This window comes from Stigmatopora argus, chromosome 4 (genome assembly GCF_051989625.1).
Source record: "Stigmatopora argus isolate UIUO_Sarg chromosome 4, RoL_Sarg_1.0, whole genome shotgun sequence".
NCBI classification, from domain to species: domain Eukaryota; kingdom Metazoa; phylum Chordata; class Actinopteri; order Syngnathiformes; family Syngnathidae; genus Stigmatopora; species Stigmatopora argus.
In genome coordinates, this window is record NC_135390.1 from 22943117 (window position 1) to 22967316 (window position 24200).

A 24200-nucleotide genomic window follows, 5' to 3' on the forward strand; every position below is an offset into this window, starting at 1 on the left:
GCTCCTGGTTGGCCCGGTCGCGGACTGGACTAGGAAATGTCGGAGACGATGCCACGCCACTTTGCGACACCAAACGAAAGAAATACGAGCAAAATAAGTGGAAAGACTTGAAAAAAAGTCCACCTCGCGATGGTCGACGGTCGCGGTGAGTGCTCTAGAAAACTTTTCTCTCTCTACTTTGAAAGCTAGCTAGCTAGCAAGTCATTTTGTCATAGCGCTGTCTTAGGGGGACACTTTCAAAATCGACCGCCAGGGGGCAGCCGCGTCCAACAGGCCATTAAAAACAAGCCAAGTGTCTTGGCTCAGTTTCAGTGCCGTTGACGATGATAAAAATGGCAAAAAAGATAAAACATTTTCTACACTTTTCAATGTTTTCAAATCACATTTATTGTGAAGGGAGGGTACAAGTGTATTGTCTTTTTCCCAAAACAGGCACGCAGTATAGAGAGGAACATTGATTGAGTGTTTTTACATGACGCTTTGTATTTACATGGTTCATTGTTTTGACGCAGCATTCCCAAAAAATGGCAGTCACGTGACGCATTTTGCTCTCCTTCACTATTCAATCGCTTTCATAACGACGGGATTCCGATTCCAAGTCACATTTCCGTAACTTGGGCGTTGTTAACACAGATGAGGGCTTTAAGTGGAAGGGCTCCACTTTTCATCAGCCGGCTCTATTTTGAAGGCCAGAAGACAAATGTTGCATTTTGGAGGAGCGAGAGTCGAGCAAATGTTCTCTCTGTGGGACTGAAATGAACCAGTGGCTTGTTACGTACGCGGAGAGAAAGGAGCTCCCGGTCTGGTCCGCACCGGTCCGGTTCTAGGCCAGGACGCTCAGGTAGACGGGCGGGTTCTCGGCCAGACCCAGGAGGCGGGCGTGGACGTCCTTGATGGACGTGCGGCGTTGCGGTTCGCGCTGCCAGCAGCCGCGCATCAGCTGGTACACGGCATGGGGGCAGGTGCGGGGGCGCTCCAGCTCGCGGCCCTGCGTGATGCACTCGATGGCCTGAAGGGGGCGGCAGTAGAAGCTTTGAAAGACGACGACCGGCCCCCCGACGGATCGAGGCACTCTCCTCGCAAAAGGCCAGAGAAAGTACGACGCACGCACGACGACCCACCTCGCTGTTGGAGAGCTGGTACCAGGGCTGCTTGCCGTAGGTGAAGATCTCCCAGAGGACCACGCCCAAGCTCCAGATGTCGCTCTCCGTGGTGAACTTGCGGTACATGATGCTCTCGGGCGGCATCCAGCGGATGGGCAGCATGGTGCGGCCTCCCACCTGCGTCCCGCCGCAAAATACGCCCGTCACTTGGCGTGCACTCCCCCCGCCCCCGCGGTTAAATCCCCGGCCGGCCAGGCGTGGTCACTGACCCGATAGTAATCGGTGCTGTAGATGTCCCTGGACATGCCAAAGTCCCCGATCTTGACCACCAGGCTTTCCCCCACCAGGCAGTTGCGCGTGGCCAGGTCGCGGTGGACAAAGTGCAGCGAGGCCAGGTAGAGCATCCCCGAGGCGATCTGCGCCGCCACGTGGAGCATCTGCGGCACGCTCAGCTCGCCCGCCGCCGTGGCCGGCTCCGTCTTGGCCTCGTCCAGGATGCCGGCGTCGGGGCCGTGCGCCCTGCCGCCGCCGCCACCGCCAAAAAAGCAAACGTCACCGCTAAGCTAGTTGCCGCAAAAGCCAACGCTCTTGCTAACTTGGTCATCGTCATCTCAAACAAAAAATGCTCCCATTTTGAGTTCCTTTTTCATACTAGAAAGAAAATGGAGTGTTTTAGGTGACGCCACTGTGGGCTTTTTTGTACTTCAATCAAAAATATACATATATACATCATCCAGAAATGTCCAATAGTCAAAGAGAACAAGACGTCTTGATCAGATGAATGAGGGAAAAAAAAAACACTAAGTAGATTTCTCGCCAAATCTTTGTGGAAATTGAATTTTTGATCCCTGAGAAGCGGTCCAAACGGATGCGCCTCGTCGCCACCGCGTGGGCGCTATCGCATTAGCTTTAGGTCCGAAATGGGACGGCTATTAGTTTACGTGGCAGGTGGCCGGCCGGGACGAGACGGGACGGGACGGGGAAACAGCTGCTTCCCCGAAAACGGCGTTGCCGCCCACGTTTCCCAGGTAACCGCGCGTCTTCTAATTGGCCGGTGTCGCATATAATCTGGCTAATGAATGGCGGCGTCATCCGCCGCCCGCTTTCCAGGCCAAACGTCGACGGTCTGGACGAGACGCCTCGTACGCGGCCGGGAAAATATCGTCCGCCACATTTTGACCTTAAGGGCAAATTTGGCCATTTTGGAATTGTACCGTAGGTTTAGTGCTTTGTTGACCTTGTGCCTGGCCATTGGTCGGCCACCCATTCAAGCTCCACCCCCCCAGAACCCATGAACCGTTTGGAAGGAGAATCTTTGCTTTTCCAGGTCAACATGTTCATGGTTGGTTTGGACGTACCGGAGGAAGCGGTTGAGGTCGCCGTGGCGCATGTATTCAAAGACCATGGCGAGCGGCTCCCCGTCGGCGCACACGCCGTAGAAGCGCACGATGTGGGCGTGCTGCAGAACCGTCAGGAGCTCCGCCTCCCGCTGGAAGTCCTGCCGCGTCGACTCGTTGGCGTCCTTCAGCGTCTGAACGGACAAAAGGCATTAAAGGAGGTCGGCCACGGGCTAACGTCTTTCCCCCCGACCGACCTTGATGGCGACCAACATCTTGTCGGCGTCGGGGCTGAGGTTGGCGCACTCGGCCAGGTAAACCTTCCCGAAGGCGCCTTCGCCCAGCTCCCACTTGAGGAGGATGTCGGCGCGCTTGATGTGGCGGACGCCTGAAAGGGCAACTTGTGGGTTGGGCGGGGCCGGGCCGACCCGGGCCGCGCCCCCTCGCACGCCACCCCCTGCCACGGGCGCACACTCACACATGTCTTTGTCCTTGACGATGCCGCAGAAGTACTGCGGGTTCTCCACGAAGCCGGACACCCCCGAGTCTTCGTCCGACGAGGGCGGGCCGCTCCCCAAGTTGACGAAGCGCAGCGACACGGCCGAGTCGTCCTCGGCGCCCAGCGGCGACGAACCTGCCGGGGACGGCTCGGGTCAGTTTTTCCGGGCCCGAGGCCGGACGCGCCGGACGCGGATCGCCGTCGTTGGCGACCGGCAGCAGGTGGCGTCGTGAGCCGCGGACTGGCGTTAACTGGCGTTTCAATGGAGCCTTGTTTGGCTCCAAATCATTTGGCCCGTGATGGCGGCGCCTCAATTTGGCAATAATGGCGGCAATCGGGGCGCCATTGAAGGCCGTTACGGTGAGGCCCTCTGAGGCCAAAGTGGTCCGACTCCTGGGTCCGGCCCCGTGGAAAAGAAAAGGCGCTCGCTCGCTCGTTCGCTCCACTTAGGCAATCAGCGTGGCGAGCGCCAGCCACTTAGGCGCACAAATGGAGCGGAGAGCAAGCAGCCGTCTTTAATGGCCACAGCCCAGGGAGCTTTTTGCCTCCCTGCCTGTAATTAAGGCACTTTGCCGCCGCCCGCCGGCGCGCTTAAAGCCGGGGTCCCGCGTGAGCGACTCGGTCGCCGCTTTACGACCTTGTTTTGCACTCCCCTTTTGGTGCCGGAGTCCGAATGGATTTGCATGTCTGCCAGTGGCGGCGGCGGCGGCGGCGGCGGCGGCGGCGGCGGCGGCGGCGGCGGCGGCCCAAAGTTCCTTCAAAGAGGTGGCTGCTTGCTACTACAGACGCTCCCCTACTTACCAACGAAGGAGTTAGGTTCCGAGCGATTGTTCATAAGTTGAATTTCTTTGTAAGTTGATTCAGTGCTATATTTTGTATTATAATTTATGTTTAAGGCCTTTATAAGTATATTGAAGGTTTATATAAGTGCATTTGTATGTTTAAGGCTTGTATAAGTAACACGCATTGGTTTGTACTAAAGAACTTACGGTGAATGCCGAATTTGGAGTCGCGCCCGCATTTGTTGACCACCAAGACGGCGAGCAGCAAGAAGGTGCAGGCGAACATGGCCAGACCCACGGCCACCGACACCTGAGACGGACACGGCTCCAATGGGTCAGTCTGCCCACTAAAAAGGGGACGGCCAAAGAACTGACCATGAAGACGCCGCTCTCCAGGTTCTCGGTGACGCCCACGGCGGATTTGTTGGTGGGAACTGCTCGGAGGACGTCGGGGAAAGACGGGGGGTCAGCGGATGGCGTTTCGGCTGGAAACATTTGCTCGCTACTCACCCGGATCCTCGTTGACGACTTGCGGGAAGGACAGAGACGACGAGCGAGTCAAAAACAACACCGGGACGCCCTTGATTTAGCCGAGCCTTTAGTGTGGACCCCCACTCACCCGGGATGATGCCCTCGGGATCCAGCCCAAAGGGGTTGTCCATGAAATCGCCGGTGGCGTTGGCCCGGGCCCCGCCCAGCTTGTTGTCCACCATCAGCGTGTAGAGGCCGTTGTTCATGTGCGTGGGTTTGTCCAGGTACAGGCAGCCGTGCTTCTTGGAGCCGTCGGCCGAGTCGGCGATGATGTCCGTGTACGTCAGCACCGTCTCGCGCAGTTCCGAGCCTTGGTACAGCCAGCTGATGTTGACTTCCGGGTTGCCGTCCACGATGAAGGGGAAGCACCAGTGGTGCATGGGCACCGCGTTGCCCAGGTACACGATCTTGGCCGGGACTGCGAGAGAAGGGGGCCCCGTTAACAGGGGGGGGATTCGGATGGCCCCGGATCCAAACCCCCCCAAGGAGAGCCACGTGGTGGCCTCGTATCTGCGACCAAAAACATTGGCGAGACCAAACTTGGCCAAAACCAGACAGATTTGAAGGAGCGTTTATGTATGGAAATACATTTGGACGGTGAGCTAGACTTTTGAGAAGCACAATGAAATGGACTGGAGCACAAAGACTTTCTTTCCGGAGTTGAGACAAGGCGCTTTCCACCAATCGATGTCGCGCGTGCGGCTCTTTTCAGACACGCCTTGACCCCGCCATGAATAATGAAACCCCGGTCACGTCACGGTGAGGTTGTTGCGCCAGCCGCAAACTTTACAGGAAATGAAGCGGGGGAGACACTCAAGAGACCCCCGTCGGCTGAGCTCGTCGGAAAAAAGTGCTGAATACAACAACGCCCCCCCCACCCCAAGTGCTACCGCCGGAAATGACTTTGCGGGATACTTCACGAAAACGACTCAACTGCGCCCGTTTTGGAGGGCGTGCCGCCGCCGCCAAGCTGATTGACACGGTCCCCCTAACAAAATGTCCAGGAAACCCACCAAATGCCGGAATGGAAAAAGTGGTGGTCGACCCAAAAGCATATTTTATGCCAGGGGTCGGGAACCTTTTTGACCAAGAGAGCCACAAACAATTCATATTTTCCAATGTTATTCCTTGTGAGCCATACTACAAATTTAAAAGTCAAAATACATACATTTAAACGAGTGCCTTTTCAATTTGTTTTCAGTAATTTCACCACTTTTAAAGTGGAAAAAACTGAATATTGTTTAAAAGATTCTTATACTGTTGCTAATCAATGAGAGGATGCATTCCAGAAGAGTCTACTGCCCCAAAAAATGAAGATTAAAGCAAAAAAAATGAAGATTAACGCAAAAAAATGAAGATTAAAGCAAAAAAAATGAAGATTAAAGCAGTTCTAAATGTAATATCTCAGTTCTGTCAACAACCATTTCCATATTTTAGCTCACAGGTTAGCAAAGAGCAAGATCCACCCATCAAAAGAGCCACATGTGGCTCCCGAGCCATAGGTTTCCTACCCCTGTTTTATGCAAACAAAAAAAGGGATATAATCCAAATGTATCTAGTCACTCACAAGTGGTGCCTCTACTTACGAAATCAATTGGTCCTAGATTTTTTTGTAAGTAGAGCACCTTTTTTTTTTTACATTGAATTAGCATCATTCGTTCCACCATTTTTAAAAGCAGCCACTATAAACCTTTTAAAAATAATAACAGCATGCCATTTTTGGATCAAATGTGTATGTATGCAAAAACAGCCAAAAATATTAGAATGCTGTTTCTTAAGCCATTAAAACGATGGCACAACACCGAACAAAACAGTAGCGACGACAAGAAGTGAGTGCCAATTAACTGGAAAGAATTGCCCCAAAATGAAGTGAAAACCACCCTGGTAAATTCTTCAAATCTAAGGACGGCGGGGGGTGCTTAATGGCCAGGGTTGCCTAGCAAATAGCCCTGATAGAAATAAAAGCGTTCTCCCGTTAAGTTTCTTTCTAATGGAGCCAGCAGCTCTCTGCGGCCGTCCAATCAGACAAATAACGTTTGCGTTCGCAGACGTTTAAATGCTCCGCAATCAAAGGAGCAAAAGAGGGAAAGCGTTTCTCGTCCACGACGGTTGCCATTAGCGCTTAGCGCTTCGTATCCAAAGAAAACGTCCAACGTGGACTTGGACAAAGTGGGGAGGGCGAAAAAAGGCTGACATCTTTTCAAATAGGTTTGACTCATTTTTCTTTCTTTTTTTTCAGGCATTTTAACTCTTTGAGGACCATTTGGATGTGCGGATATGATTCTCTGGTTTTCGAACAGGGGTCAGGAACCTTTTTGACCAAGAGAGCCACAAACAATTCATATTTTCCAATGTTATTCCTTGTGAGCCATACTACCAATTTAAAAGTCAAAATACATACATGTAAACGAGTGCCTTTTCATTTTTTTTTGTAATTTTACCACTTTTAAAGTGGAAAAAAACGGAATATTGTTTAAAAGATTCTTATGCTGTTGCTAATCAATGAGAGGATGCATTCCAGAAGAGTCTACTGCCCAAAAAAATGAAGATTAAAGCAGTTCTAGATGTAACATCTCACTTCTGTCACCAGCAATTTCCACATTTTAGCTCACAGGTTAGCAAAGTGCCAGATGCACCCATCAAAAGAGCCACATGTGGCTCCCGAGCCATAGGTTCCCTACCCCTGTTTTAGAAGATCCCATGGGAGATCCTGGCCTCGCCCTTAATGGACTCGCCCGCCCACTCCGGAAAAAAAAAGGCCCCGGTTGGTGATTGGCAGACCGCAAAACGGCGGCCATCCATCAACGGAACGGGACGGACGCTCGTTAACCACCGGCCCTTTAATTACCTCCCAGAACACCAGCGTGGGCTATTTACTGCCCGGCCATTGATTGGTCGCGCTCGGCTCCACGGTCAGTGGACGTCCCGTAGTCTTACCGGTATAGTACGGGAAAAAAAAGAAGTCAATTGTCTTTTTCCAACGAGGACGATTTGATTTTAGCATTGACGCATCAGGAAAAAACAATAACCCCGGAGCCAAATGAGACGAGAGCGGCGCTCACACTCGATGTCCAGCTGGACGGCGTCCTCCCCGGGCCCGGCCCGGTTCTCGGCCCGGCACGTCAGATTGTGCAGGTTGTCGGCGGACGAGACGTTGCTGAGGAATAGGACGGCCTCCAGCGTGGAACCCCAGATTCGTTCCTGCCGCCAGAGCGCCAGAGAGAACCGGGCGTTACGGGCGTCACGGGCGTCACGGGCGTCACGGGCGTCGGCAAAATGGCGTACCTGGGCCACGAAACGCGAGCGGAGCACGTCCGTACGCCAGCTGACTTGCGGGGTGGGACTTCCTGTCACGTGACACTCGAAGGTCAGGTTGCCGCCCTCCTCCACTTTGTTGTTGGACGGCAAGATGGTGACCTCGGGGAGACCTGATCGCCACAACAAGACGGACGACTTCATTCCGAGACTCGTCACTCTTTAAAGAAACGCGCCGCCACCGACTCAACTCACTGCAGTTGTCGACGAGCAGGGCGGCGAGCGGCACTTCGCGTCCATCCGAGAGACACGTCAAGGGGTGCTCGTCCAGGCCGGCGCGCTGGTGGCGTTGCCAGTGCTGCAGCCAGTGGAGGTCGCACGAGCAAACCAGAGGGTTGTCCAATAGAATCCTGAGCAAAGAAGGCACCCACGGTGGGAAAAAAATGGCCACCTTACCGTCATAAAAGTGCCTCGATGCGATCTTAACAAGGGAAAAGACTGGATTTTAGCGGCAAACTCACAGGTTGAGGAGCGGGAGAAAATGAAAGACCCGCCAGGAGATGTTCTCCAGAGAGTTGAAGGCCAAGTTCCTGAAACAAGCAATGGCATTCGCTCAAAGTCGGAGATGAGGGCGGAGCTTTCGGCCCACCCCCAATATGACGGCGTACTATATGGTGGACACCAACGTGACGGGAAATGCTTGATGATGACATCAGATCTTAATGACTTTTCTTTTTGGTGGCTGCCCTGGCCCCGCCCACCCCAAAAAGTCACTGCTACAATGAGCTGCTAGCCGTCTGCTAGCTAGGCGGCCGTCCACAGGCACGTTGTTAGTTGATTTGTGCGACAGACTCGCTCTCCAACTCGGGGAGTTTGTGAGGCCTCCCCGGGTCCTGCGATTGGCTGCCCGCCCGCCCATTCAAAGTCTGCTGGGATAGGCTCCAGCTCCCCCCGTGACCCTCGTGAGGATAAGCGGTTCAGAAAATGAATGGACTTGTAGTACTTTTTAAACACTTGATTTCAAATGTCATGGCCAATTATACTATGTGTTTAATATTTGGGGTACTCGGACGATTCGCCGAAAGACGTTTGGCCGACGGACAGTTCGCCGAACGGACGTTTCGGCGAAACGTCCGTTCGGCGAACTGTCCGTCGGCCAAACGTCTTTCGGCGAATCGTCCGGTCACGAATATTTTGTACTAATCTTATGGTTAGGATGATACTTATTGTTGACCGCTTGTTGTTTGCACGGCTCCCTCACGCCCAATAGATTTGCTTTTTGCAAACATGGCAATTACGCCGAAAACATTTGTCTGATGGCCGTGGCGATATGTCATTTTCCTGCCGTTGTTTTGGTCTGTAGGCGCGACGTGAGCCGGGCCGGGCCGAGCCGGGCTGGGCCCCTCCTAGCGGAATTATTGATTTAGCTATAATGGAGCCTGAGTGGAGTGTATTTATTATGCAGCACTTGTCGATAATTGGGAAAAGATGAGCGTTGAACGGCGTCTCGGCTTTCCCCGCCGGGCTTATCTTTCCAGCGCCGTCCAATCCCAAAACAAAAGGGGAAAAAAATGGACGTCCAGCGTTTGCAGTACATTTGTCACCGGGGCTAGGAACCGATGGCTAGCACGCGATACACGTCTTAAAATAACCGTGATCTTATCGTGTTCATGTTCAACGAATAAAAAGAAATGCTAACCGACGCGTTCATCTAGGGAAATTGCGTGTCATTTCCTGTGGATTTGGGCTTGTTGAAATATCCCCAAATGACTCAAAATCAACAGAAGTGACCCGTAAATGCCTAAAAGTGAACAGGAAATGCTTTAAGATGGACAGGAAGGGATCTGTAAAGGCCCCCAAATGAAGGAGAAATCAATTGGACCTCTGGCGCCGTTAATGGCAGCCAATGAGTTCAAATAGACTTATTATTATATTAGAATTTTTCTAGTGGAAAATCTTGGTTGATTTTGTTTGTTTATAAACTGACACCTTTTTAAAATGATGTTGAAATTTTTGACGGGAGCACATCGAAAACCTTTCAAAAGTATTGTGAAATGCACCAATTTGATGTATTTTTATACCCTTATTTGTCACGTTTGAGAAAAAAATCAATACACAAAGACCATCTGGCGTGGTTTTAGCTAAAACGGAGGTCAAGTTTCAGCCCTATTTTTTTTAGTCAATTCTGTTGAAGAAAATGTAATCAGAGCACAACAAATGATATTAGCTCAGTGGCTCTGATGCTCGAAATGTATTTTTTTTTTTTTTTTTTCCCTCCCTGATGTTTTCATTTTTTCGTTGCCGATTTATATTTATTTGTGCGTGCATTAGAAATGACACTATTATTTTCATAGAGTTGAAAAGGGTTGGGGGTTTTAATATATACTGAATATATTTTAAATAAATAATAATAATAATTATACGAAAAACAACTTAGATTTTTTGGTTTGTTTGAAAAATTATATACTATTATAAGGGTAAAAAGAGTATTTGTACAATTTTTAGCTCAATAATGTCTCTGGAAGATTCATCCACTGTCAAAATATTTGTCCATGCCGTGACAGTCATAGAGGCCAAGGGGTTCACCTCACGACAACATGAATATTATGCATGAATATCATCCATATTTGGAAGATGTACTTACACGTATTGCAATTTGAGGTTGTAGCGGAAGGCGTTGGCGGCAATATATCTCAGTTTGCATGATGTCACTGTGCTACAGAGGCGTGCGGTAAAACATGAAAAAAAAGAATGAATATCATCACAATTAAATAAGCTAAAAGTTGGTGTGTGACACAATTCACGAATTCATAAGGCAAAATAATGTGGTCAAACATTATGTGAATGATGTTGATACTAAATCGGATATTTCCTACTATCCAAACGACCGCTAATGCAACACACGACAGAACTACTTCCGCTATTTACGCGCCGTTTTCTCAAATGGTCAACACTACAATCATTGAAATAACATAACAGTGTTTTTGGATTCAACATTGTTGCCCAGTATATGGTTATTTTAAAATGATTAAATTATGGATGCGTTATGTTTAGGAGGTTATAAGCGCAAGATATTGCACATGAGCATTACACGTCTCATTAGGATGTGTTTTTTTTTTTACAGTCGATGTTTGTTAGCAGGTGGATTGTACCATGTCATTATCTATACAAAGGGGTGTTTGTTTATTTAGAAAAACGCAGATGGATTATTCCAGATCATTGGCGCTAAAGTTTGCTCTTGTTTAGCATGTCAGGACTCCACTTTTGACAGCCAACAGGTGATATAAATAGATGTCAAGTCAAATGGAGGTAATTAAAATATGTTTGGATGGATATATGAATGTTTGACATTGTTTCTGGGCTTTAATTTACTGATTTGTGTCGAAAAAATTGTGCTTCGTCCTGTGTTTAAGAGAATCCATGGCGTCCTTTCGACCCCACTAAAAGTCAAAATGACTGTCAGACTGATAAACCTGGCGTACAAGAGTTCCAACTTCTTTCTTGTCATTTGTGGTAAGTTTATTTTCACTATGTCACGTGAAATTGGTTTTGTTTGGAGTAATATCATGGTCGTCTGACACGGGGGCAGCCATTACTATTATTTAGTCAATCCAATGTGAGTATGTATGTATGCCAAAAGACCTGCTGCTATTTTTGGTTTTCAATTCAAAATCAAGCAAAAGTTCATGAATTATTGAGGAACATTTTTAGAAGAAGCTGTAATTGTTAGAATTGTAAGATTGTGCTGCGAAAAATTGACAACATTTTTTAAAGGGAAAGAAAGGGTTATTATTATTTCAGAAAACTCGTGTAACTAACATAAATATAGACATTTTCACATGTATTTTTAAAGGTTATGAAAACAGTCAAATATAACATTGTTTTTTTCTAGACCCTTACAACAACTAGCATGCTTTGTGACCATACATATCATAATTGTTACATGAATTTTTGTGTGATTATATTATATCTAATGAACATTTTTTGTTTTGTTTGTTTATTATAGAATGTTAGTTGCTGTCATTTAGTTAGCGGTTGAAAGTGTTAACTGGCATCAATCAAATGCATTATAAGAAGGAGGAAAATGATGAGAATACTTACAAGTTTTTGAGCTCTCTGTAGTTGCCGAGCTCCGCCAGCGTGATATTTTCCAGGCCGGCTTGGTTTTCAATGTAGCTGCCAACAAAGCGTCAAGTGGCATTTAACGCGCGCACGCTTTATGATGGAACAAAATACAAATTCATCGTCATCCCCCGCATTGAATGCCGCCCAAGGAAATACAAGAAAAAAAACTAGCCACATACTTATCGTTTTGTTTCGAACCATTCGTTTATGCCCTTGTATAAAGATCGGAATATTTCTAGGGGCTCCATTATCTGCACAATCCTTGGGACCAGGTTTTTATCCCCGGCCAAAATTGGAAAAACTTGAAGAAATGAAATGGATTGAATTTATTGAGGCAAAGCAGCCACTGTAAATCCACCAGGATTTTTTTTCTTAGCAATTGTCAGGCTGCAGCGAGGCCACACTTGGCAAAATGAACTAAAAAAAAACCCCAAAAACACGTACGTATTATCACTTTTGCCTGTACAAAATGTCTGCCACAATATCGGCCGTTTTTTCCAAAGTAAAATCAGATGTCCGCAGACTATTTTTATGATTCAAATCGTTCAAATTGACCTTTGGTCTAATAGGGCACTCGTCAATAATGAAATGTTATCATTCTCTTCATTACTGGTGATCCTAAACTAAATGAGGCACCCGAAACTCTACCTTGGCAATACTTTTCCCTTCAATGTTTAGCCTGAAAACCTCCAAAGTTTTCCTCAAAGGATTTTCCCAAAAAGTTGAACCCATGAATGTGAGGCTGGGGGCGTGGCCTGTGAAATTGGCAACGTGACGTTATATAGGGGAGAAACCCCCCCCCGGCAAAATGCTAACGTTGGCGCAGGCTAAATGTAAAAAAAGAAGTGGATTTTGAAAGCAAGTGTAGTTTCTCTGTCAGTCTCCACGGCGACCAATTGTTTTTCTTTTTCTTTTTCTTTTATTGCCGTTTGATGGGCCCACGCGGCGCTAATGTGATTAGAGCGGCAGGTGGGCCAAGGATCGCCCATCGCCTTTACTTATTGGATTGAGCCAATTGGGTTGTAGATCATCTATTGTTCCCGGGGGAAGGGAGGGGGGGCGGGGGGTGCTGGGGCCGAGTGGGCGGAGGCGATTGTGCGTTGACTGGCAATTGGCAAAATTCAATTTCTAACTCTGCGGATGATGAATCGAGGCCCGTTTGGAAAATGCAAGAGTATCGATTTGGAGCGCCTCGTACGGAAGGACGGATTGCTCCACGCCTCGTCAATAACTTGATATTTTGAATCTGAAAAGAGCTGAAAATCCCAATATTTCCACACGCTGGTGTCATTGACGGCGCATAGGCGTCCGATCCGTTTGTCCGGATGGAGCGGAGGAATGTTGGTTCCATTTTACGGGATGAAAATTTGAAAAAAAAGCGTATTATCTCTCGCAAAATGTCACATATTTCATCATTGTATTTTTTCAATAAGCTTTTTTCCATTATATTTTTGGGTCAAAGCGAATGTAGCTCTAAAAAATAGCTCACAGAAGCTTCTGATATGACATCAAAATGTCTTTTTCTGAAAATTGTTGCTTGTTTTTCAAAGAAATATTGTTTGTAGAAAAAGACAGCGTTGTTTGGATGCCATATTTTTCAAAGAACACCTTCATTTTTCCTTTTGGGTCCAAGAAATGAACTCTAATTGTTTTTAAACCTTCCTTTTTATCCGAAAATGTGGTTGCGGTTAAGAAAAATCGGGAATGAAGTGAATTTCTGAGAATCCAATTGTTTTCGTGGGGGAAAAAAATAAACTTACAAGAACAGCCCAGCCAATGAGAGCATGTTTTTGGGACATTGATCATTTCTTGTTGTAATTTCAAGCGCATCCGGAGAAAGCGTACGCACGCGGAGGTCACGGCCAACTCGCCCCGATGGTTCGCCCGGAAACGTCTCCGTAATGAAAAATTCTTTCTGTAAATGATTTGTGCAGCGAGCTGACCCGACCCAAGGAGTGCCCATCCTGCCCAGAAGATCATCCACGACAGAATCTGTCAAGTTTGGCCGGCCTTCGTCGCTGCACATTTCCAGAGGTGCGTTACATTTACTCTCTGGCTTACTCGGGTCACTTTTGGAGCCGATTGCCCTCCTAAAAGTAGTTATACCGTGTGGCGCTTTCTATCTTTACTTGAAATACGTGAAGAAGCGCTACTTTTCCACGATGACTTTATTCTACATTTGATGAACTTGACTTTAGCCAGCGCGGTGGCTCTACCAGACGTTACATTACGGTCATTTGAGCGCGCCGTCACGCCGACGCCGGCGCAATCTAGCGGGTGGGGCCTTCAAAACGCCGTCAAAAATCAACCGTTTGACATTTAGCGCTGCCGTCAACATGGCGGACTCAAAAATCTGGATTTGAAATGTTTTCATTGGCATTGATAGACCACAGAAAACAGAATGGGGACCGTTTTAGTTGTAAAATATGCTGATCCTGGCCACGAGAGGGCACTCTTCCGTTTCGCTCTTATTTTCCGGTCAATAGCGATGTATTTTTTGGACGTTATATGGTCACGTGATAGGTTATAGTCGCATAATAAGAGTTGACAAACTAGCTGAAGAAGAAAAAGATATAAAATACACCATACTATTAAAAATAAAACAGGCATTATCAGCAGGTGCTCACTACTTGAGTATTCCTTTCATGGAATACTTTTTCCTTTCTTTTTTTTTTAAATTGTCTGAATTTGGGGGGGGGGATTTTTACATTTTTTACAACGTAATATTATTGCCGAGAGATGCTACTCTTACTTGAGTCGTATTTCGAGCGACTCCGCCTCCTGTTACCACAGTAAAATGACCAGATGTGACCAGCGGCATATACATGTACGCTACTTATATACTTTGGTAAACAGAGTACAGTAGTCGTCGTTTGATTCCCGGTTTGTATGTCGAGACAGATTTTCCCGCAAAAATACCTTCTCATTGGATGCAACGGTTCCATGGCCCAAAAAAAGCTTGATACATCCCCAATGAATCATAAGCCATATTTTATTGCCACCTGACCTTAAAGGTTGGTGGAGGAGACAAAGCGTGCCAAGGTAGAGGGGGAACTTTAAACATATTCATTTTTTGAGTTTTCACCGTCAGCCTCTTTACATTTGTTGTCATTTTTTCTCTCTTCGCTTGCACTTTCCTTATTGCGCTCACTAGTTGCGTGTCGCTGTCGTATATCGATCTATCAAATTTGATGTGGAAAAACGGGAACTCGAAGCGGCGCCGTTTTAGCGCCGCGTTTTTGACAAATCAAAGTTGCTAGATTTGATTGAGGTTTTTTTTTTTTCGTTGAGCCAATCCAAGTAGTCGGATTTGATTTTTGGCAATGGCATTCTCTGAATAGAAAAAAAAAGTGCGGACGGCGGGAATAGGTCACGGGGTCGAGGCCCGGGGCTACTCACATCTCCGTCACGTTCTCGCTCTCCTGCGGCGTCAGAGGCGGGACGGCGCTCACCCCGTCGGGCTCCAGGCACTGCAGCGTGGCCGAGAAGCAGCGGCAGGCCGACGGGCAGCCTTCCCGGCTGGGAGCCGGGCCCAGTGCCAGGGCCAGGGCCAGGGCCAGGGTCAGAGCCAGGCTCGGCGTCGGGGACGCCGCGCCGGACATTTGTGCTGTTGCGGATCCCGGCCGCTCTCTCGCTCCGGCAGCTCCGGGACGTACTGAGCGGCCGGGCTGCCAAACGCTGGGTGGGTTGGTGGGTCGGCGAGCTGGCGACGGGCCTCTGGGGACCGCCGCTCCTCTCTTACTCTCTCTCCGTCCCGGGGACGCGACGGAGGGAGGGAGGGAGGGAGGGAGGGGCCGGCGTCACCGGACACCCGAGAGGGCGGGGCTGGGCTGCCGTGCGGGTGGGAAGTCGTCGTCGTCGCTCCACGTTACGCCGGCTGTCCCACTCAAAAAGCCAACTCGCCGTTCGCCGTCGTTGACGGCGCCAGACGACCCGTCCGGTCTAAGAAATGTCCGCCTCACAGTTCCGACCGAATGTTTCTAGCGGGTTGGACAGTCGAAATGGACTGACCCTAGCTTACGTGATTGGTTGTTGCCCAGTGGAAGCCGTCCGTCATTGGATGGGATAGGTCCCGGCGCCCCCGCCACCCACGTGAGGATCAGAATGAATTCAAACGTGGCTTCCACAATATCACCTCCGTATTGGCCAAGCGTAATCTTAACTTAAATTCTCATGCTTCAATTTCTAAGTGAGTCCTCCGAAAGATGAGCATTGGACGTCGGTTCCGACGCATTTGACCGCCGACCTCCCCGACGTCGGACTGCCGAGCGAGGTCGCCCGTTTCTTCCGACCCTAATTAGCGAGCGAGCGTGCGTTAAAACCGTTTTTTGCCACTGTCATCAGCTTTAGCCGCTAGCTTAATGACTCTCCTCCTCTTTTTTTCTGGGCTCAGCAAAAAGCGCTGTGGGACAAAGCGCTCATTCACCAGAAAAGTCTCCAAAGAAGACGTTGCCGCTTAAATTAAATAGGAGCCCGCGATCGAGTGACCCCAACTTTTGATTGGATGGTCTCCGATTCGTTTTGCCAGCACTTTGCTAGCCGCGTCCTTTAGCGTTCTGCATCGGAACCAAAAATGACGTCCTCAGAAAAAGGGAATGCTCATTTTTCGAAATGAATGAGTGTATGGGTTAGCATTAGTATTAATGATGGAGTGGCCATTTCATGTTGACTGATAGGCGCGCGATAAGGCGGGCGGGCGGAGTCCAGTCGGGGTCGGCGACGCCACAATGAGCCCAGCGCGTCTGTTTCCTGCCGCCGGCGTATTTTTTATCTTTGCGGGAGATGGATTGAAAAGCCAAGTGTCGCAATTAACCCCGCCCTCCCTCGCCCATCCATCACCGCCAAATCTGCTTAAATACGGCAGGAAGAATGAGGCGCTTTTTATCTGCGCGTCGCCAGTTTGTTGTTTTTTTTTTTTCTCAGAAAAGATGGACGTGGACGTGGATGGCGATAGACGTCGTTTCAAGCCGGGTCGAAAACGGTCCAAAAAACTGTTTAAGGGGAGGGGTCACTTCAGAGGTCATAGAGTAGGTGTTGTGGTAGTTAGCAAAAAAAATGGGGACCACTCTTCTTTCATTTCTGTCTTATTTTCCAGCCCCATGCAGTTCAAATCGATTGGACGTCAATATCAATATAAGCCCTTGTGCAAGATACGCAAGTTTGAAACGTCTTATATGTAGAAAAAAAAAGACTTACTATACATTAAAATACATCACAATTATTTCAAATGATGTATCTATTTATTCAATATTTAAAAAGGTAGAGAAAAAAACCCCGAAATGACCAAATGTTGGTCTGCTCCCAACCACCACAAAAGGATTGGACGTCTACTCGTGATAAACCGGCCAGCGACAAACTGGTTTAAAGGAATGATTGAGTTGTTTTTCTTGCCCTTTTGGTCCGTCGCCGAAACAACCGGCCGTCATTTGTCATCTTGATAAACGAGGAAAGAGGCGGCGAGTCACGAGCCCACGCGTAAAAGCTCTTTTGGACCGTGCGCCAGGAAAGCCGGCTTTTACACGCCGTCGCCGTCGCCGTCTTCGCCGGCCGCCATTAAGAAGCGCCGGCTCGGGCCCATAAATGTGACGGAAGGCGCTGCCTTGGACGTCTTCTCGGGGACTTTGTGTGATTTGCGTGCGTTCGCCCATTGCGTACGATTTCACGCCCGCAAAATGCTTTCACTTAGCGATGTGAATCTTGATTGGCCGGCGCATCCAGAGTAGAGCCGCAAAAAACACAAAAAAATCTCATAAAAAACTAAATTATGATTAAAGTGGTGGTAGAGGTAGTGTCAACACCACAGTGACGCTCCTATTAGTGCGTTCGGGACTCAGCAGTGATTTCCATATTTTACCTCACAGGTTAGTGGAAAGCCATATGCACCCATGGAAAGAGCCACCTATGGCTCCAGAGCCATAGGTTCCCTAGCCCTGGCCTAGAACGACCACGGCCGGCCGGTCGGCCGGGCCTTATTTCAAAATTCCCAAAGAAACGCGGCGGTCGCAAACCATCCCGAACAGTCGCGCGGCGTTTTGCTTTGAAGCTACGTCACGGTCGTCATTTCCAGGAATCCTCGGAAGAGATCCTCCCGTTGGGTCGCGCCGCTAATCGCCACGTTTGGGGCCACGCAAGCACACGTGGAGCGACATGAGATACAAGCCGGTAGCGCTCCCTCCTTATCTGTCAAATCTGAACACAGCGAGTCCTCCTAATCCGCAACCGTCCGTCCCCTATCTTTTTTTTTTTCTTTGCTAGTTTCCTCGGCGCGGCGGGCGACGTCCATCCACGGACACACCCCCTCCCCGACGCCCGCATTAGCCCGTGTTTATTAGCGCTGCGCGCGTTTGATCCGGCTTTTGGGCAAACCCAGAATCGATGAGAAATCCGATCGGATCGGCATGAGCCGGCGGGCCCGGGCCACCGGAGGAAACCCGAGGAGGTGTTTTGGAGGGGAGGGGCTTACGTCGGATCGCTCGCGCCGGGGCCCGGACGCGCGCTCGCCTCGCCTCCCACGTCGCAATCGGCGCTTCGCCGCCTATGTGACCGTTGATGGTGAGGCGTTTTGACCCGTCTGTATGAATTGGACGTCAGCTGGCGTCAATAAATGAACAATGTAGCGGGAAATACGTATTTGAGGCTTGATGCCTGAATTGACGGAGGGAAGGATGGATAGGGGGAGGGAGGTTTTGGAGGGAGGGAGGGAGGGAGCCAGCCTGGCATTAATGGAGGCCTTAACTGGAGTCCAGTTGGAGCTTTCTGGAAGACTTGTTGCCTCCCAGCTTCGGCATCTTCCCCAGTTCTAGGAAACGTCAATAATGAAAAGGCGCGCTGGGAACATCGTCGTCATGGTTGTCCCCCCCACCCCCACCCCTCCTCCCCTCGTGAGCGCAAAATCAAAAGACGGAAGAGAAACATAGCTTCATCTTCAGGTTAGCCAAACGGACAGAATTCTCCATTAAGCAGATCTGTTCACCCCTTAAACCCATTCCCTAGGAAATCATTCATGAATTAAAAAAGAAAAAAACCTTTTCAGCACCGCTTTTCCTGGCAAGGTTCGCGGGGGGGGGTGCCGGAGCCCGAAACGTCACAGCTCCAGTGCGCTCCACCTGAAACAGCCGAATAAATGTAGCTCGCCGCTGCCGTGCCTTTCGTCCGTAAAGTCCGTCGTCTCCATTTGTTTTTGTCGGAATAGCGCTCGTTAATTAACGGCGTCCAAATAAAAGGCCTTTCCCGCAGATGCGTCGGGCCGCCCAGCGCCGCCTCAATTATTCAGCATGCCATTTTTATGACTTATTTATAGCCAGAAGTTGAAAGGATCTCACGGCCCGCTTCCAGGACACCTGTTTCTTTAAAATAAAATATTGCTTTTTCCTCTTTGTTCCCCAGTTGGCTCCGGCACCCCTGCGACTCTCGTCAAGACACTTATCTCGATATCATGATTATTTTGCGTTTATCGTCGTTCTTACGCTGGTGGTTGAAGGAAGATCGTATCTGGAGAATCCTGTTATGACACGGATTGAAGGATAGCACGTTTTCCCGATGGTTTTCATTTATTTGCAACGATCGGTCCTCGGCGGCTTTGGCTCCAAAAACAACCAGGGCGAGCCATCCGATCCGCCCGGTGCCCGATCTCGTTTCGGCCCGCGGGACCCGCCGGCCGGCGCGTCCATCGATTTCCGGGAGCCTCCCTCGGCCCCGTCGTCGTGTTTACCTGCCGCGTATTAACCCCGGGTCAAACGGGCGGTCGGGGGTTAGACGCTCGGCTCTCGGCGGGCGGGACGCCGTACGGCCCTTTTGCTCCCAATGTGGCCCCCACCAGATATGTAGCTGATGGCCCTACCCAAAATGGCCACCCGCTTCCCTTCCCGAGACGTCCAATCCCTTCGGCGGCGAATGAACTCGTGTCCATCGACATCTATCTCCATCAACGGTGCTTTGACACTGAGCCAATAATCTTTCAAAGAAATAAGCTCGTTGTGAGGGACTGTGTTGCCCCTACCAAGATGGCCGCCTCAAGACCATGTCGGTAGGGCCGGTGAAATATGATTCCCAATCTCTGCCCTGAGTGGATCACCGGTTGACGTCCAATCCGTAGGAAGCTTGGAATGACTGTTGATTTATTCGCCGCCAGCTGAGCCTTTGACATTCATCAAACAATTTCGCCAAAATCCCTCGAGCTCGTTATTTCTTCATTTCCATGTCAATGCGTCGACGTCCGTGGGGTTCGTCGCCCCTGGCAACGTGGCTGCCTTGGCCGCTTGGACCGCCTGAAGTAAGACTTCCAAACGCACGGCGGTGTCCACTCTGACCAGACGGGACTTTATCACAAGTCGATGTCCAATCGCGTGGCCTCCAATCTGGCTAGATGTCCAATCTGGAAAGGTTGGTGGTCAACAAACATTGGTCCAAGCCTTATGCTTGGAACGGCAACTTCGGACACCCCCGGCCGTGGACGGCGCCGAAAGGCGACGGTCGACCGCCGGCGGCGAGCGTCCAAACGAGAGCGGGCGTCTCGGCGTGTAATTCATGGCTATTTGGACCAGGTGATTGCCCGACGGCGTCGCATCGAGCGCAGAGGCGCGTGCGGCCCATTCCTAAGCGCGGTGTTCCTTTTTTTTTCTTTCCCTCGGCGCCCCACGCCAGCATAAGTGCGACGCCAGCGGGCGTCCATTGATCGCCGCAAATTTCTCTTTTCTTTTACGAGAACCATCGCTCGGAAGAGCCAAAGACTCTTAGTCCAGAGAGCGCGGCTGGAAAAGTATACTAGATTTGAATTTTTGGGACACTTCCTGTTCATTTACACTCTCTTCTTTTTCATTTTAGGACATCTTGGTCCAATTTCTTTGAAGTGGGAGGGCTGCCCGTCAAAGGATCCATGTTCATTCCCCCCAAGTCTACAGGAAGTGACTCAGAAATGCCCTGAAAGCAACAGGAAGTGACCTACAGGTACGTACGTAGGTACGTATTTTGCCCACGTCCCCAATGGATTGGACGTCTGTTGCTGTCAATGGCGTCCCGAAAAGGCCCCAAAATGATTAGGCGTAGGTTGAAAATGGACAGCGGGAAAGCAGTTTTTTCCAGAAATCGCATTTTCTAGTTCACACTGACTTGTGCGGCGGATTGGACGTCCCTCGCCGTCAATGGCGGCCAATGAAAAGAGCGCTCCCGCCCTCTCCTTCCGCGACGGCCGGCCGTTAAATGGGAATTAAAAACCGCACGGGCCTCTTTGCCTTCCAAAATGTCATTACATATCTTCGTGTGGCAGACTGCTGTTGAATAAGCAGTTCGGGGGGCTCCCCTGGGGGGGTCCTGCAGATGGGAGAGTGCAAAAGAGGCTGGGGGGGATGTGTGTGGGGGGGCCCGGGATGCCTAATAGCCGCTGAAATGGAATCCGCATGACGCGCCGTCCCCTAAGTGACTTGCTCGCGCTCGTAGCTCGGAGGCTAAAAAGAAGAAAAAAATCTGGAGGGGGGGGGCTTTCGGTTTTAATTTACGGTACTAATGCTAATGGAATGACTAGCAGTGGTTAGAGTAGGAATCTGGAGTCATTAGCGTAGCATAGGTACCATTCTCCGGCTTAGATAGCACTGAAATGATGCTAATCAAGTTGCTAGCATGTGACGCTGCTTCGCTCAGAGTCCCCATCCCTTTAAAGTGGGAGGGCTGGTCGCGAAGAACTGCTTTCCCTTCAAATGGCTTGGTGAAGAAGTCATTTCCATTCACGGCACGAGCACCAAAGGAGCTTTCGTGGGGCGGACATGTTGGTAGGGGCAGGACACGTTCCCACGTTCTCATCCGCGTTGACATTGAAAATAAGATAGACGTCGACTAGTGATAAACTTGTTGATAAAATGACCGAGCCGTTACTAAAATGGCCTCTGTATATGAAAAAAGTACTTTTCAGGAAAAATCTCATAAGCTATCAGCTGTCCGGAAAATGAGGCCTCGTTAAATGAACCATCATTTTCACTGAAAAAAATCTGTCCTCTTCAAATGAACTTGTAGTAAACATTGAATCGAATTGGACTGCCTCCCTCTAGCGGTTGACAGTGGAATCTTCACCTAAAACGAATGAAAGGCAGAAAACAAAAACGCAACTTGTAGAAAAAAAACAACGGGCAATTTTCCTCATCGCTCCCGTTGTCGGATTCAGACGGCCGATCCTTTTGGACGTCTATCGCCGTCAACAATACTGAAACGTTTTTCCCCGTTTTCAAATTTTTTTTCGATACCAAACAAACCCGTTCTTTTTTTTTTAATCTATTTTCTTTCCTTCTCTTCCCCTTATTTTTTTCCCTGCTTACATGAACTCATTGCCCGCCACTGACGGAGATTAACATTCAATCCATTTGGACGCCTATCACTGCTAATTCCAATATTTTTTCCTATATCCAACGAAACAGAGATTTCTATTTCAAATCATTTTTTCTCTTCCAGATAAACTCAGTGGCCGCCCTCCTTTTTGGAACGGATCGGCCTTCCATCGCCGTCCACGGCGCCGGCCGAAAGACCGGCGTCGTGCGCACGCCCGTGGTGGACGTCGGCGAAAGAAGCGCGTGGGGTCCACTTAAAGGTTTGCATTGTGCTGGCGGGGGCGCTTAGCAACCGTCTCCAAGGCCGGCGCGCCATTGTGGAGTGGCTGAATTGGCGGGCGGCTGCCTGTTGCTACTTTTCCAAATTGGGATGTCATTGCGCAAAGTGCCCGCAAAACACACACACACACACACACACGTATGCGGGCTAAATGGAAAAAGAACAGCACAGCAGCACTTGCATTTGTATTTTTATTTTGCAGCGTAAAATAAACGTCTATCGTGCAGACTATCATACGAATATAAACAGGAATCAGAGATAAAAACAAGTACTATGTAAAGATATTTCCAATATACAGAATGAAACCATAGAAATGAAAACAATTGAAAATTGAGAAAAAATCGATTTACATTAGGGGTGGTCAAACTTGAACAGGGAAAGAGCCAGACAACCCCGAGAGAGTGACGGCCATTTATGTACATTAGCGTATAGTCTCCTAATTGGCAACCGGTCACAAATTTGCCAAACCCCAAAGTCACAGTTGCCATTCAGAAGGCCTACCCACAAGTCTTTGCGCTCCAAAGAGCCGCATGTGGCTCCCAAGCCGTGGGTTTCCCACTCCAGATTGAACCAATCAAGCCATTCTTTTGGTCAAATGTCCAATTTGAGAGTTCCAAAGTCAATCCGACAATCTGATTTCGCCCAAATCATAACATCCCTTTTTTAAAATACATTTACGCTAATTGCGGACTTAAAAAAAACAAAAACGGAACAAAACGATGACCTCTGCCGCCTCGTACTGGACTGCGTGGGCGTCCGTGGCTAAAATGGCTGGCAGGCGTGTCTTGAAATGCACTTGACGCAAGGACGCGTGCACAAAGACGGCCACTAAAGTGCCAGAAAAAGAAAAAAAGATGGAAAAAGAACCATTGAACGACACGCCACGGGCGGAGCTTCCTTTTTTCCCCCCCCTTGCCGGGGGCGGAGCACCGCGCCACGTCACGTCGGCGCCTTTCTTTTTCTCCCGTGGCGGGCAGCACGCCGCAAAACGAAACGCCGGGCGTCCGGCCAGCGCCCGGGCCCGCTACCCCCCGTCTTCCGCTTTTCATTTGGACGGGCTGGCAAACATTGGGGACCCCCTGCTGAGCCCCCATTCGCTCCGTGGGTAAGTGGATGTTTTTTGGGGTGGGGCCTTGGGAGGGGGGGTTCAAAAAGATAAACAGCAGCAACGAAAAAATGACATGATTGGCTGTCCGGGCTCCTACAAGGGGATTGCATGGGTCTGTATGTGCTGTGGTAGTTAGCGCGTCCAGTTCTGCACAAATCAACCTTCGCACCCCATTTTTGGGGGGTGGGGGTGGGGTCTCAGGTTAATTAAATACATTCAGGGGTGCAAAATTTATGGTTGCCTGTTGCGAGATAACCAGCAGAGGGAGCCGGGTGTTCGTAGTTCTTTTTGATCTTGACCTGGTACACCAGTACAAAAAGAATGCAGATTTTGAAGCGGGATTTTTTTGGGGGGGTTGGGGTGTATCGCAAACGGCTCCATTCTATACACGAGACATGACTGTAGCGTGAAAGCATTTAAAGGCAAAGAAAAGGCGGCGGCGCTGTGGAAAAGAGCTCCGACGGCGGCGTGGAAGACTAGTGATTTTGTTGTTTTGTGTCAGAAAGGACAGCAAGTCATTGTCCTCCACTCCACTGAGGAGACGCCGGCAGCTCCAGCAGCTTCTCCAGCGCCCAATCATCAAGTTTAAGTTGTTTTTTTCTTTCTTTTTTCCGTTTTTCACTCGCCGATCAATACAAAGTGGAGCCCGCGTATCGACCCCGAGCTAGCGTGATGCTAGTTGACTTTGTCTTTGTTTAGCTGTTTTTTTTCATTCTGAAGTCACTTATTTGTGAAAAAAAACATGGAGGAATGTTACTTTTGTACTTGTGTTTTTTTACAAGGTACAAAAAGTGTGTTTTTTCTTCCAATCCATTTATTATTAAACGCTATGCTGCATTGCTGTCAAGGTAGTTTTTCTTGACCACG

The 24200-nt window shown here is 49.3% G+C and overlaps 1 protein-coding gene and 1 long non-coding RNA gene across 3 annotated transcripts; one reads left to right on the forward strand and one right to left on the reverse strand.

Annotated features, from left to right (window-relative positions):
* LOC144073377 (uncharacterized) lies at positions 1-24184 on the forward strand. 2 transcript variants are annotated; one of them, XR_013300068.1, is made up of 6 exons: positions 1-145; positions 10921-11020; positions 13567-13666; positions 20456-20578; positions 22070-23330; positions 23836-24184. It is a non-coding gene; the product is annotated as an uncharacterized LOC144073377 (long non-coding RNA). The 2 variants fall into 2 exon arrangements; XR_013300069.1 differs by having other exon boundaries at positions 22070-22205.
* Positions 369-15344, reverse strand: ntrk1 (neurotrophic tyrosine kinase, receptor, type 1). The gene is given in 17 exon segments (XM_077599140.1): positions 369-1009; positions 1122-1280; positions 1373-1622; positions 2462-2634; positions 2698-2828; positions 2919-3074; positions 3929-4031; positions 4097-4189; positions 4191-4249; positions 4341-4670; positions 7315-7453; positions 7538-7680; positions 7763-7917; positions 8029-8097; positions 10152-10223; positions 11609-11683; positions 15032-15344. Coding segments are annotated over 17 exon segments (2496 nt in total). The 5' UTR covers positions 15235-15344; the 3' UTR covers positions 369-823.
* Positions 24185-24200: the final 16 nt, after the last annotated feature.